The 12,986-nt window shown below is 48.4% G+C and overlaps 1 protein-coding gene across 2 annotated transcripts in view; it reads right to left on the bottom strand.

Moving 5' to 3' along the window:
- The window catches only part of Xrra1 (X-ray radiation resistance associated 1), a 62,231-nt gene that overhangs the window by 9,771 nt on the left and 39,474 nt on the right, over positions 1–12,986 (bottom strand). For both annotated transcript variants that reach the window (XM_021167598.1, XM_021167599.2), the window contains 4 exons: positions 10,563–10,691; positions 9,635–9,840; positions 5,359–5,399; positions 1,563–1,688 (listed from right to left, as the gene is read on the bottom strand). In XM_021167598.1, the coding sequence (XP_021023257.1) occupies positions 1,563–1,688; positions 5,359–5,399; positions 9,635–9,840; positions 10,563–10,691 (502 nt within the window). The remainder of the gene's footprint in view (positions 1–1,562; positions 1,689–5,358; positions 5,400–9,634; positions 9,841–10,562; positions 10,692–12,986) is intronic.

Genomic DNA, 12,986 nt, shown 5'->3' with positions numbered 1-12,986 from the left:
GGCTGCACATGCTTTAAAGACCCACAAGGTAAGGGTTGTAAGGAATCATTGAAGTCCAAAGGGACAGAGCTGAAGGTAGAAAGGAACAAATCCACAGCCATGAGTGGATCTTTCTTTTTGTGTGTGGTGTGCACCTATGTGGGTGTGCTTGCCTGCACATGTGTGTGTCGAGGCCAGATGTTGGCTTCTGCATCTTCCTTTCTCATCTACTTTACTTTTGAGATAGGGTCTCTCCATGAGCCTGAATCTGTTCCAGCCGGCCTGGCTGACCAGCAAGGCCCTAGGACCCACCTGTAGTGGTTCTTCTCCAGCACCCCGGGGTTACAAGTGTCTGCTGCCTTAGCTGGCTTTTCTGTGGGTGCCGGGGATATGAACTCAGGTCCTCATGCTTGTGTGGCAAGCGACTTACTGAGTCATCTCCCCAGATCCATGGGGAGATATCTGAATACACTGCTGTCAGTAGCTGATAAGCAAGACTAGTAGTGACCCTGCCAATATCTTATCTTGCCTGACATTCATCACACTGTCTCCACAGCTGCAGATACATGTTGCTTTACGAGCTTATGGGACAATCATCAATTTTGCAGGGAACCTCAAAGCAAGTTTAAATAGATTTAAAAAGAAAGAAATCTCACAAATCCTGTTTACCTGGCAAGAGATATAATTAGGAGTCAGCACACCTAAGATGCCTAGAAGAGCCCTATAAATCTGGAAATTAACCAACGGACTCCTAAGGATCCCTCAGGTCAAAGACAAAGCCACAGGAAAAATTAAAAATACTTAAGTTGAATGAAAAAACACAGGGGTTGGGGATGTAGCTCAGTAGGTGAACACACTCTTAGCATGCATGACAACTTGGGTTTGTTCTCTAGCAGCAAAAAAAAATAAACAAACAAATAAATAACAGAGAGTCTATAGAAAGCCAAACAAGACATGGGTACTAGATAGAGGGAAACAGCTAAAGGGAGACACATGGACTTTTCAGTCTACTGTGTCTTCCAACCCTCCTTTGCTTGCCTAAAGTCAATGATTCAGATCTAAGCTTAGATGCTACATCATTTTCTTGGCCAAACATGAGGTCAGAATGAGCATCACCCTCTACTTCACAATGCTGTGTATCTCTTTCATAGCACCAAGCATGCGTATGGTGTGGTTGCCTGTCCAGTGTCGGTCTCCATAGCTGATAAGCTCTGAAAGACCAAATCTTCTCCTTCCTTTTACACAGTGCTTCCAGCCCAGGCTAACCTCAAATTCACCAGGCAGCCAGTCCTGATCCTCTTGCCACTACCTCCCCAGGGATGGGATCATAGGGACATGCCACCAACCCTGGGTTTCAGTAGCTAAGCAAGTATGATACAGCACCAGACTCGAGGCCTTTCTTTGTGTACCTGTGCACCCAGTGTCTAGCATGGAGACTAGTGTGTGACAAGTGACAACCTTGGCCACCTTGAGAACCAGGGCCACACACATGCATTAGGGGAAGAAAAGGCTGAATTTCAGGTCAGAATGGTTCACAGCCACTTCTTCCCATCTGTGCCCCACAGAAACAGCAAAGCAGTTACCTTGTTGTAGGCCAGGCTAAGATACCTCAGCTCTGGGAAAGGCGGGGCCAGTGTCTGGTTCCTTGCTTTTAGTGACTTCACAGGAAGAATCTCAAACATGGGAGGAAGTGAACACACCTTGGCTGTCTTCGGAGGAAAAAAAAGCCAGAGTCAAAGTGTCACAATGATTTAAAAAAAAAAATAAGGCTGGCAGCAGCCAGCGCCCTTCCTATCGGGTATGGTGAAAGGCTTCTGTAGAGAATGTGGCCAAAGAGACATCTAAGGTCATAAAGGCCAGAATTCTGACTCCATGTTCTCTGAGGTCATATGAGCTAATACTCCAGCCTCCAAAGTTCCAATCTCAAGTTCTCTGGGGACACAGAATACTATAGGAGTGCTGCAGACACAGAGGCTCTACCCTTCCTCCAGCTCCAGCCCTCCACACCTTAGCTCTGGCTGCCCCTTCTGTGCATCCGCTGAAATCTCCTCCAGGAGGTAGAGGAAGTTTTACACTGATGAAGGTCATCAGTTGCCTTAGCCAGAAGTGGGAGGGCAGGATCGGGCTGAGAGGGGAACCCAAGTTGTCATTCAGGGTGGAACAGCTAAGTCCCGACCAACATGAGGCAGGCTCAGCCTGATAGCTGGATGGTTCATCTGGACCCCCAGTAGTACCTGGCTCCCCTACAGCCTGGACTGCCTCGGGCCAACATGGGATCAAGCAGGAAAATGGAACTGACGGATTAACCATGCCAAACTCAGATCACTTGTGTTCCATGAATTACAAGGAGCCAAAGGACATGATGAGGGTAGATAATGGACTAGGACGAACCAAATGTCCCTAGTGGCACTAACTGCGGTGTGATCTTGACCCCATCGTTCTACTATCCCTTGTGTGACAGAAGAGCATGTGATGAGCAGCTACTTGGAGCCAAACATTTTATGTCTTCCTGAGTCAGCTTGTGAAGCCAGGACATGATGCGAGACAGGTCAGTGTCAGGTAGGTGAGTGATACTGTATGGAAATGTAGATGGTCACCCACTGCCCCCTGACAAAGCTGGGTAGGTAGAATGACAGCACACAACAGCCTCCCCCAATTTTCAACTCCCTGTGACTGGGATCCCTGAGGGGGCCTACAGCTCTCTCCTGTGCAACTTTGAACTTAGGGTCATATCCCTACTCAACTCCACACACAGGAGAATCATGTAAAAGCCAGTCACAGAAGATTATCCCTAAGCTCACCTCCCATCTCCCATCATCCTTCGAGGCAGAAGGCACAAAGATAAAAGTAACTAAGGTGTTTTCATGATTCTAGAGACATCTCTGAGGGCAGATGACCCCCACTATGGGAACAGAGGTAGGAACAATTATTCCATAACTGTAGTGGAGGCCACCCAGGTGGGAGCAGTCCTCTCATGACTGAAGCAAACGTCCTCATCAAGCAATACTTTCCTGAGAGTCCACAGAACCTCCACAACCAGACCTGAAACAATGAGCTGCAGAGATGGGACGAGACTAGTCGACTATGTGTGCTTGTGGCCCCGCCACAGTTTTAGTCCTTCCCCTACATAGCCCTGGGCTCTTATCTGCAGCCCAAGGACAAAGCCAGCTTCCATTCCCCCTGTTGCTTCTCAGTGTGATTTCGCTGCATAATTATGTTCTTTCTTAACTACCACTTATCTCCTGAGTTGATTGGCAAGAGCCTGGCCTGTTTGAACCCTCCAGGGTGAGAACTGGAGCAAGACTAGGTAAACAGAAATGGGCAAGCCAGAGCAGAGCACAGACCAGGGAAGTCAGTCTGGCTCCGAGTACACCAGCTGAGAGCATGACTGGTCCCCCAGCAGAAGGACATGCATCTGACTGTTACATTCACCTTCCAGATTCTCAGATACTGCTCTATAAGCACCAACGTTCCTGTCAGCTGCCATTGACTTCCAAGGTACAGCACTGGCCACAGGCCCCTCCACCCACTATGAATATCCTTTTGCAATGTAACACTTGGCACTGGCCAACTCAAAGGAGCAGCTGCCATCTCTACACTTCTAAAACTAGATTGGCTGCCTTACAGTGAAGGCATATGGTACCTTATCTGCCCCAGATCTTCATGTTGAGCTTCTAAAGCCCTGGGATTAAGTGATGGGCTGTCTGTTACCCAGGATTCCTTGGGCTGCCTGTTAGCCAAGGTTACTTAAACTACATTTCCATTCTGCTAACAGAATTGGGATGGGAGCTGTCAGACACAGTTTGAGGGTGGGGGCTCTGAGCTCAAACATGCATCTAAGAAGACTAACAAAAGTTGCTTTGAGGATCAGGCAAAGTCCCTGGTTGGTGAGTACTAATGTGCCAGGTTCCATGGGGGTACGAGGGGAAGGGGTATGGGGGGATGGGGGCAGGGTGCATGGGGGTATGGGGGCAGGGTGTGCACAAGCTTTGCCAGTGGGACCTAGCTGACCTCACCTTACAAGCCATCTCATTTTTCTGACCTCACTTTTTGTCTGTTATAATGTGACTGCAATTGTCTGAGCAGGGCCCTTTCTTGAGATCCCTTGAGTTCTAGTAAATTATCGAACAAGGTAGGGGGTTTGTGGGGACTCCCACATTTATAGCTAGTTGGCCATAGTATGAATGAATAGCTTACTGTCTTCTTCTCCTCCTTCATGACTAGCACCTATGGTGTGGCCAATTTTCTTAGGACACCATATGTGTGTATGTATGTGTGTATGTATCTAATACATACACACATACATGTATACATATACGTAAACTCAACCTCACACTGGGTGGTTAGTATCAGCACGGTGCTGCAATCATCCTGCCCCTTCTGCTCCTTTGACAAGAGAGTGTGGCCAAGGTACCACATCTGTATTTCTCTCTTCTGCTTCTTTCTTGCTCTCTTGAGACCTGACTCTGTTCCGTTGTTAAGACCAGAATGAAGATGACAAGGGAGAGGCCAGGGTCTGCCATATCCTTTGAGGCTCAGCTCCCAGCTGGCTTGCCATGGTGGCAAACCTAGCAGACATACCCTGCTAGCTCAAAGAATTCTGGGAAGTGATCAGCTGAACTCAAGTCAGTGCTTGTTGCTCTGCAGCAGAGGTTAACCGGCTCGGTTTCTCACATGGTTTTATCTGTGAGGAGGCGGCTTACTGTGCTATGCCTCAAGGCTCCGGTTTGGCTAGCTGTAGAAATGCACATCTTGTTGCAAGTGGATGTGTCTATATTTAGTTTACATGTATCCATCCCCATGAACTTGGCTAGTGAGCTCTGCCCTAGACAAAAACCAGTCTTCTATGCTGCCAAAATCAAACAGTACAGCTTTGACACTGAGGCTCTGATCTGGACAGCACTGCGCCCAGCAGGAACTTGTCCACTTTTTGAGGCCTTTGTGAGAGGGCTCTGTGAGTTCTGTCCCAGTGGCAGTCCCTGTTATATCACCTGAGGTAGCTGCTGCCATTACACTAAGCTGAGCTGTGTCTGGAGGCATGGGGGCAAGGCTGTGGACTGATGAGGTCAGAAGCCGTTCAGTCCCCCCACCCCACCCGCATCAGCATACGACTGACTCACAGTGGGTGCTCTGCAAAAACTTGTTCACTTAGAGTGACCTAAAGAAATGTCTCCTGTGGCTTATTCAGTTTTGTTTGTTACCATCTAGGGCTCTTGTCATTATTCTCTAACTAGCACAGTACAATTCTTTACAAGAATTAACACTATATCCGGTATTATAAGTAATCCAGATGTGGCCGGGAATGTCGCTCAGGGGTTACAGCACTTGTCCTCGTAGCACAACAGACAAACACAGATGTGAAGTAGCAGGTCCTCCTACCTCTGAGGTTGAAAATCCAGGGTAAGAGGAGAACACAACCTCTGAAACAGAAAAAGAGACGGAAGGAAGGTGGTGAGGACCTTGTGACCCCCAGGGTCAGGTCTGCATCTCTCCCCCACTGTGTCTTCTGGGTGCCTCCACGACAGGTCCAGTGCTAACCCAGAAAAGGGTTAGACTGGGAGGAAACCCAAGTCCTTAGCCAGGCTGCTGGGTGCCTGCATGGTTGGTCCCCTCCCTCCTCCTCCCATCTTCTCCCACCTCAGCTCACTCTGCTCTTCTGCTCACTCAGTGTTTCTGTCACATGGGCCTTCATCTTAACTTTGCAATGTGTGAGCTCTTTCTAGCCCCAGTGCTACTGGGGAGCCTGCATGGAGAAGAAAGCTAACCAGCTGTCTCACAAGAGCGATGAACAGGAAAGACACCCGTCTGAGGAGGAGGTGAAGACATGTTGAATGTCTGGAAACACAATGTGTTAGTTGGTGAAGTCGGTGAGAACAGTTGGGCTAGGGAGGAGGCAGCAGAAGAGCTCATCCTGGGGTGGTGGGACTGAGATGAGCCAATCGACTGCTGTGTGTCACCTCAGGACCAAGGCAGGCCATCTGTGGGGATGCACCCTGTGCAGGCAGCACTCTGCCTTCCCCGGTACCTGAGCCCACCTCATATTCCTGACAAGGTGAGAAAGGTCACATGACAATAAACAGTAGAGGACAGTAGGGGGGACAACGCTTGCCCTGAACAGCTCTCCTAGCTGGCAATCTAACACATTGCAAAGTTAAGATGAAGGACCAGGGAAGGGTCATGCAGCGCACTACCAGACTGCCAGGGAATGAGCCATCTTAGGCTCCGGCAAGGAGGTGCCTGGTGGGAGGAGGTCTTTGACATCAGGGAGAGAGGGGCTCCCTTGCTCTGGTCTGTGTCCCAGAGCTTCTGCAGCTGCTGTGACTCCTAAGAATGGAAGCTTCACCTTGCTTAGCATGTGAATTCAGTTGGCATATTTTCCACATTCACAAAGCAGCCTAATTCTGACCCGCTTGGTGGGTCCTCCCTTCAAAGATCTGGGTCAGCTCCACAAGGCCAGCTGAGCACAGACAGCAGCAGCTCTTCCTCATGTCTAAGTCTCAGGTCTAGAGTCCACGAGGCCCTTCCTGCAAGGTACTAACTCTCCTGGATTCCAACCTCTTCGTGTGTGTGTGTGTGTGTGTGTGTGTGTGTGTGTGTGTGTTTGTATCCTGGCCCCAACAGCTTCACAACATTGTCTCCCAGCACTTAAAGACTGAAAACAGTATCCAACTTTCCTAAGAAACAGAAGAGAGGTGCACACTGCATACTCTGAACTCACTGTCTGAGGCAAGTACAGCCTTTATCACAAGTCCTCACAGGAGCATCTTAACAGAGGGAGACATTACACTAGTCACCTGCTGGACATGACTGCAAAAGCCCTCCTCAGAATGTCAGCAAAGTCAATTGCATGGCCAAGGGTCAGGGTCTTATCCTGGGAATGCAAGCCTGACTCGGCACTGAGATGTCCATCCGAAGCTCTCTCATTTCACCAACCCCTTCAAATAAAGGATGTGTGGGTTGGTGGGGCATGTCTTTAATCCCAGTACTGGGGGGACAGAGGCAGAGGCATGCAGATCTCTAAGTTCCAGGCCACCCAGAGTTACATGGTAAGACTCTATCTCAAGAAAAAAAAATCACTTTCCCACCTCCAAAAAAATCAATCTATGTAACTATCAGCCCAATTTCAAAAGCATCCAATAAAAGGCAACACCAATTCCAATTCCCAGAAGGAAAAACTCTCAGAAAACTAGGAATGCCTGTGAACTTCTTCACATTTAAGGCATCTACAAAAATATATACAGCTAATATACTTTTGGAATATTGAACACTCAAGGTTTCCTTCTCTCAAGGTTTCACAGGAAATTTCCCACCGTCACTTGCTTTCAACACCATACTGGTAGTGGTGGCACACGCCTTCAATCCCAGCACCTGGGAGGCAGAGGCAGGTAGGTTTCTGAGTTGGAGGCCAGCCTGATCTACAGAGTGAGCTCCAGAGAAACCCTGTCTTGAAACAAACAAACAAACAAACAAACAAACAAACAAACACCATACTGTTGTGGTCATACAATACAGCAATAAAAAGGTGCTAAGAGCTCTTACAGCCGGAAAAGAGGAGCTAAAACATCATCATATATAGATGCTGCCACCATAAACACAGATTAATTCAAAAGAGCCTGAAAGTGACTGGAGGCAAGAAATGAACTTGGGACTGCTATGGATATGAGTTCAATATGTCAGTGTACCAGCAACAAATGAACGGGACTGGAGTATCAAAATCAGCACCACTGATGACTGATCACATAAAGAGATCAAAGCCTGGGGACACATCTGATGACAGGAGGCCTTGGAAGCAACAGAGCCTCCTGCGAGGAGCTAGAAGATTTGACCATCAGGCTGGAGAGGTGGCTCAGTGGCTAAGAGGACCAGCTACTCTTCCAAAGGACCTGGTTTCAACTTCCAGCACACACTTGGCAGGTCACAATCTTCTTTAACTCCACTCCCAGGAGAGCCTATCCCCTCTTCTGGCCTCTTCAAGCATGGCATACACGTGGTGCACAGGCATACATATGGGCAGAACACACACATAAAATGTTAAAAGACCTGAAAACTGATAGGGTGTGTTCTTTGACTATTCTGGAAAACATATCATGAGGACATTATTTCCACCTTGACCTAGATATTCAGTACACTTCCAATCAAATGCAGGCCTTTAGTGGTGCCAGAAGTTGTCGGGCACTGCAGCTTGCTCTCCTCAAGAGGCTCACTAGCAAGCAGCAAGCCTAGGTATAAGTGGCCAAGCCTAGTTACTGTGGTCACTCCTCTGTCACTTCAGCTTGGGAGCACAGCAGGGTATGGGCTAGTGTGCTAAAAAATACATTTGCATGAAAGCAGCCTTATATAATGGTATAATTAAAGAAAAAGAGAATTTCTATAAAAGTCTTTATAGAGGACCATTGAAGTGGGCAGGCCAATGGCAGACCAAGCTCACATCTAGCCAGATACCCGTGTTACAGAAACAAGTCAGAAAAACAAACTACACAGTAGATTTTTTTTTGTAACATATTTATAAAGGATTTGTGTCCAGGATTATACAAAAACAAAAAACAAAAAACCCCAACAAATCAAGAAAAAAGTACACATTCCAAAGGAACATCAAACTGACCAACACATACATAGAACTTGACATCACTGGCTACTTGAGAGATGGAAGATGAAACCTCGATGCCCTGCCCCTACATATCCAACTCAAGCAGCTGTGAGGTTATGGAGTCCCCGGGACTCACACGTCAGAGTGGGAGTGAACTGGACCAGCCATGCTGGGAAACATTCGCAGTGTCACGGACACGCAACATGTGTAACAAGCAAGTCTTCTCCCAGGCACACTCCCCAAGGAAACGAGGGCATGTTCCCGCTGAGTGGTAAGAAGATGCTCACAGCAGCTCACAGCCCCAAACAAGATATAACCAGAAGGTCTCTCAGCAAAAAGGAAATAAATTGTGGTATATATGGCATAAATAAGAGCAGGGGGAAAGCTCTATGGAGTAATATTGATGAATACACTGACATAACACTGGGTGGAAAAAACTGGGCACGAAGTCCATGTACAGTCCTGTGCACATGGGTCAAGTTGGGCAGAGGTATTTGCTAGGAGGGTCCCACTGGGATGTTCTGATTGTAATGTGAGTAAGGCGTGTATATAAAGAGTGTAGATAAAACCTCAAGCTCTGCACATGATGTCTGTACGTCACTTGCCGTACGTCATTTTCCCCAATTTAAACCGTAGACAAATAGTTGGCAGATACACAGTAACAACCACCTTAATGGGACCTGAACAGAATATGTCCACCCCAGAGATGTGATCCTCTGTTACCGGCTTGGGTTTAAGATGTGTTCATGTCTTTCCTTTCTGCCTCGGGGGTCTGCCATGTGGATGTGACTCTTGGAGCCGTGGGGCCATCCCGAGACCTATAGGAAGCAGACTAATAGGACACACAGGTAAGCTAGTACCCAGGAAATGGAAAGACCGGAAGCCCTCGAGGACATGGATACACCACAGACTCTCCTGACTTCTTTCTTACTATATGGAAGTAAAACAAGTTATTCACTTTTACTTGGAGTTTGCAAGCCTCTTACCTGACAGGCTGTTTCAGAAGAATCACTCTTATGATCAACCCCCAGCAGCTTACTCCACAGTGGAGCAAGGGCCATAGCTCACCTGTGCGGTCAACGTCCTTCTTCATGGGCAGTACGGTATAATTTGGTTGCTCATCAGGTGTCTCAAATATCCACATCTGGGGCTGCAGCTCTTTCTGGGGATTTGGTCCCTCTGTAACCCAGTCCCCTGACCCATCACGGAGCTGAATCTGTTGTAAGTACGGGATCCGGACAATCTTGTTTTGGTCCAGGCTCAACTTCTTCAGTCTTCAATTAAGGAAAGTAAATTCAGAGTCGCAGCAGTGATATTATCTCTGGGGTATTGCTGAGCAAGCTGGGAGACACACATGGATTTGGGCTTGAACATGGACACCTGTTGTGTGACCTTGAGTTGGGGGTCAATGTTCCTACCTCATAAAGGGGGTAATGTGTATTAATTCTGGTGAAGACTCTGGTGAAGACGACATGAGACAATATAAACAGTAGGCACAAAGCAGTATCCATTAAGTAGTAACCAAATTCAAAGAAAATATTCTAGGGATTTTTGTCACATATGCACAACTTGAAAGCTAAAGTCATCTGTGAGGTTGTGGGGGCAGTTGCATGTGTGTGGGTTGTGCGAGGGGGTTGTGTGGGGGATTGTGTGGGGGGGGTTGTGTTGTGTGGGGTATGTGTGGGTTATATGGTGGGGTTATGTGGGGGGGGTGTTGTGTATGGGCAGTTGTGTCTGTGTAGTTGTTGGGGGGTTGTGTGTGTGGGTGTCTTGGTTTCAGAATCAGGAATCTCTCCTGGACAAGAGCTAGTCCTTCTCCTGACAGATACAGCCTTACTGATGTTGCCCAGAGAGAGAACTGACTTGCCCAAGGCTACAAAGCAGAGTTACACGGTGGAGCTGGGACTTCACCCCATGCCATGTAGCCTGAATGCAGCCCTCAGGGTGTGAGCCCCACTGGAGTTGGGGACAGTGATGAGGAAGGCTGTGACAATACCTCCTGAGCCCAGCCAGACTGGCAAAGCAGCTGGGATTGGACAGTTTGTTGTCATCCAGCATCAGGGTCTCCAGCGCTGGGAACCTCAGGATGTACTTCTTGCTTGTCAGTGATGTTATGGATGCCTCCCTGTGGGCACAGAGATCTTGGGTACTGAGCGGGGGGAAGAGAATGAGAGCCACTATCCCCAGGAAGAAGGGAAGATAGGAAGCTGACCAGGAGGATTAACTGGCTTCGAAACTTCCCTAGTGCCCACCAGAGGTCCACATAGAGATGAGGAGCAGGCATAATTCCTGCCCACTGACCCCTTCCCCAAGCCCTGCTTGTGCACACAGGCTGCCATATGGAGAAAGCTTCACTGACATAGGGCAGGGTTGGGATTGCAGGGCCATTGGCTGTGCTGATGGTCGCCTCCAGGGTGGATGAAGCAAGACCAAATTGTAGAATTGTGCAACAAAATGGTACACTGTACAACTTTGGCCAAAGGCAGATTGCTGGGTACCTGTTGTTACTTAGCCTGAGAATTGGTAACCATGGGAATGATATACTCTTGGCTTGGACCAGGGCTGTGCTATGGAGGTTTCCTTGGGGAATTGCAAAAAACACCTGAGAGAGGGATTCAAGAGGCTGGGACCCTGGTGTCCACAGGCCATCAGGGAGTGGTAGCAGTTTAGGTGTGACAGTTAATCTGATCTCCTGTCTCCAGGGGGACGAGGCCTAGCTTGTCCTAAAAATATGTGGGCAGATGACTTAGATCACAGTCTCACCCCTCCCTGCACATCCCACTCCATCCACACAGAATAGAGACACCTGTGACACACACAAACATGGAGCCCATGAGTGAGCTACAAGCACACAGGCAAGAGGTAAGACAACCAACATTTCTCCTAAGCCTACATCATCCCTGCTGTGATAAGGGACTTCACACATGTCCTTGGAGGATGTCAGCAGGGAAAGGTACTGTCTACCTGGTTTCCAGTCAGGAAGCTCAGCAACTCGTTGAAAGTCTCATAGCTACCACGAGGCGGAGAATGAACTAGAGCTTAGCCTCTGTCTGATCCACAAGCCCAGACCCTTCCCACCACCGGCCTCCTCTTCTGGTCACATCTTTAAGTCCCTTATGGATTACAGGGTGAGGAGATAGAGAAGCCTGGTCTAGAGAGAGCTTGGCAAAGGTTCAAAAGCAAGTGCAAAATTGGGGTGGATCAGAAGGAGGAGGAGGAGGAAGAAGAGGAGAGGGAGGGGAAAGAGGAAGAGGAGGAAGAGGAGGAGGAAGAGGAAGAGGAAGAGGAGGAGGAAGAGGGAGTGAATAAGGTCAAATGTCGTGTACAAAATTCTTAGAACTAATGAAAAACGAAGGCTCTGGGATCCTTAAGTCATGGCCATTTCACAGGTGGGTCTTGGGAGGGGTCCAGCCATTCATTCCCTCCAGAATTTCCTTAGCAGGTGTTTATGTTGTCAGGTTTATGTCTCCAGGCATTTCCAGTCTCATGGAGGAGGCAAGAAATGCTGCCATGATAAGGCAACTGCTATCCCTGAAGCAGGGGTGGGGGTGGGGCTCAGGAAAGGCAAGGCTTCAGTGAGTTAATAAGGAATGATGAGAGGGATTCTGCCACGCTCTTAACTGCGAAAAAAGGAAGCAGTAGAAGAAATGACCCCTGGCTCTGTAGCTCTGGGCAGCCATGCCTCCTATAGTGGGGGGCACGCATGTGCATGTGCACACACACACACACACACACACACACACACGCAAGTGGCCCAGCTGTGAAGATACTCGGGTAGAGTTACAGAGACAGGTGGGTATAAAGTTGAGAGAGAATTTTGGGCTGCTATCCAGTCCTTGGACCTACAGTCTTAACATAGATCCTGTTTAAGATACAGTTGTGAGATTCCTGGGGTTCTTATAATGAATTCTCCCCTTGTGGGCTTACTGTAAAACTAACAGCCCTCTGTGGGTATTACCATGTTCTGACTGAACAAGGGCAGGCAGGGCTTATGTGGTTTCATAAGGGGCACTGGCAGCAGAGGGGACAGGGGCCTTTAGTAACAGGAGCCTTTCCTTTCCCTAGAGAGACAACTTCTGCTCAATGAATTTTGAATCTCTACTTGACAGAATAAGTGGGAAGGCACACAGCAGCTCTTTGTTCTACTCCACGCCAGGAGTCAAGCCTTCAGAGAGAGACCCCATTAAGCATCGCCATGGTGAAGGGGCTCCGTTTGTTTCTGTGACAGTAATCCTACCTCACATTTTTTTAATTAGGTATTTTCCTCAATTACATTTCCAATGCTATCCAAAAAGTCCCCAATACACTCCCCCCCCCAGTCCCCCACCCACCCACCCCCACCCCTTGGCCCTGGCATTCCCCTGTACTGGGGCATATAAAGTTGGCAAGTCCAATGGGCCTCTCTTTCCAGTGATGGCCG

The sequence above is a fragment of the Mus caroli genome, chromosome 7 (assembly GCF_900094665.2).
Source record: "Mus caroli chromosome 7, CAROLI_EIJ_v1.1, whole genome shotgun sequence".
Classification (NCBI taxonomy): Eukaryota; Metazoa; Chordata; class Mammalia; order Rodentia; family Muridae; genus Mus; species Mus caroli.
The sequence above is the reverse complement of the archived record's forward strand: the minus strand, read 5'-3'. Positions and strand labels throughout refer to the sequence as shown.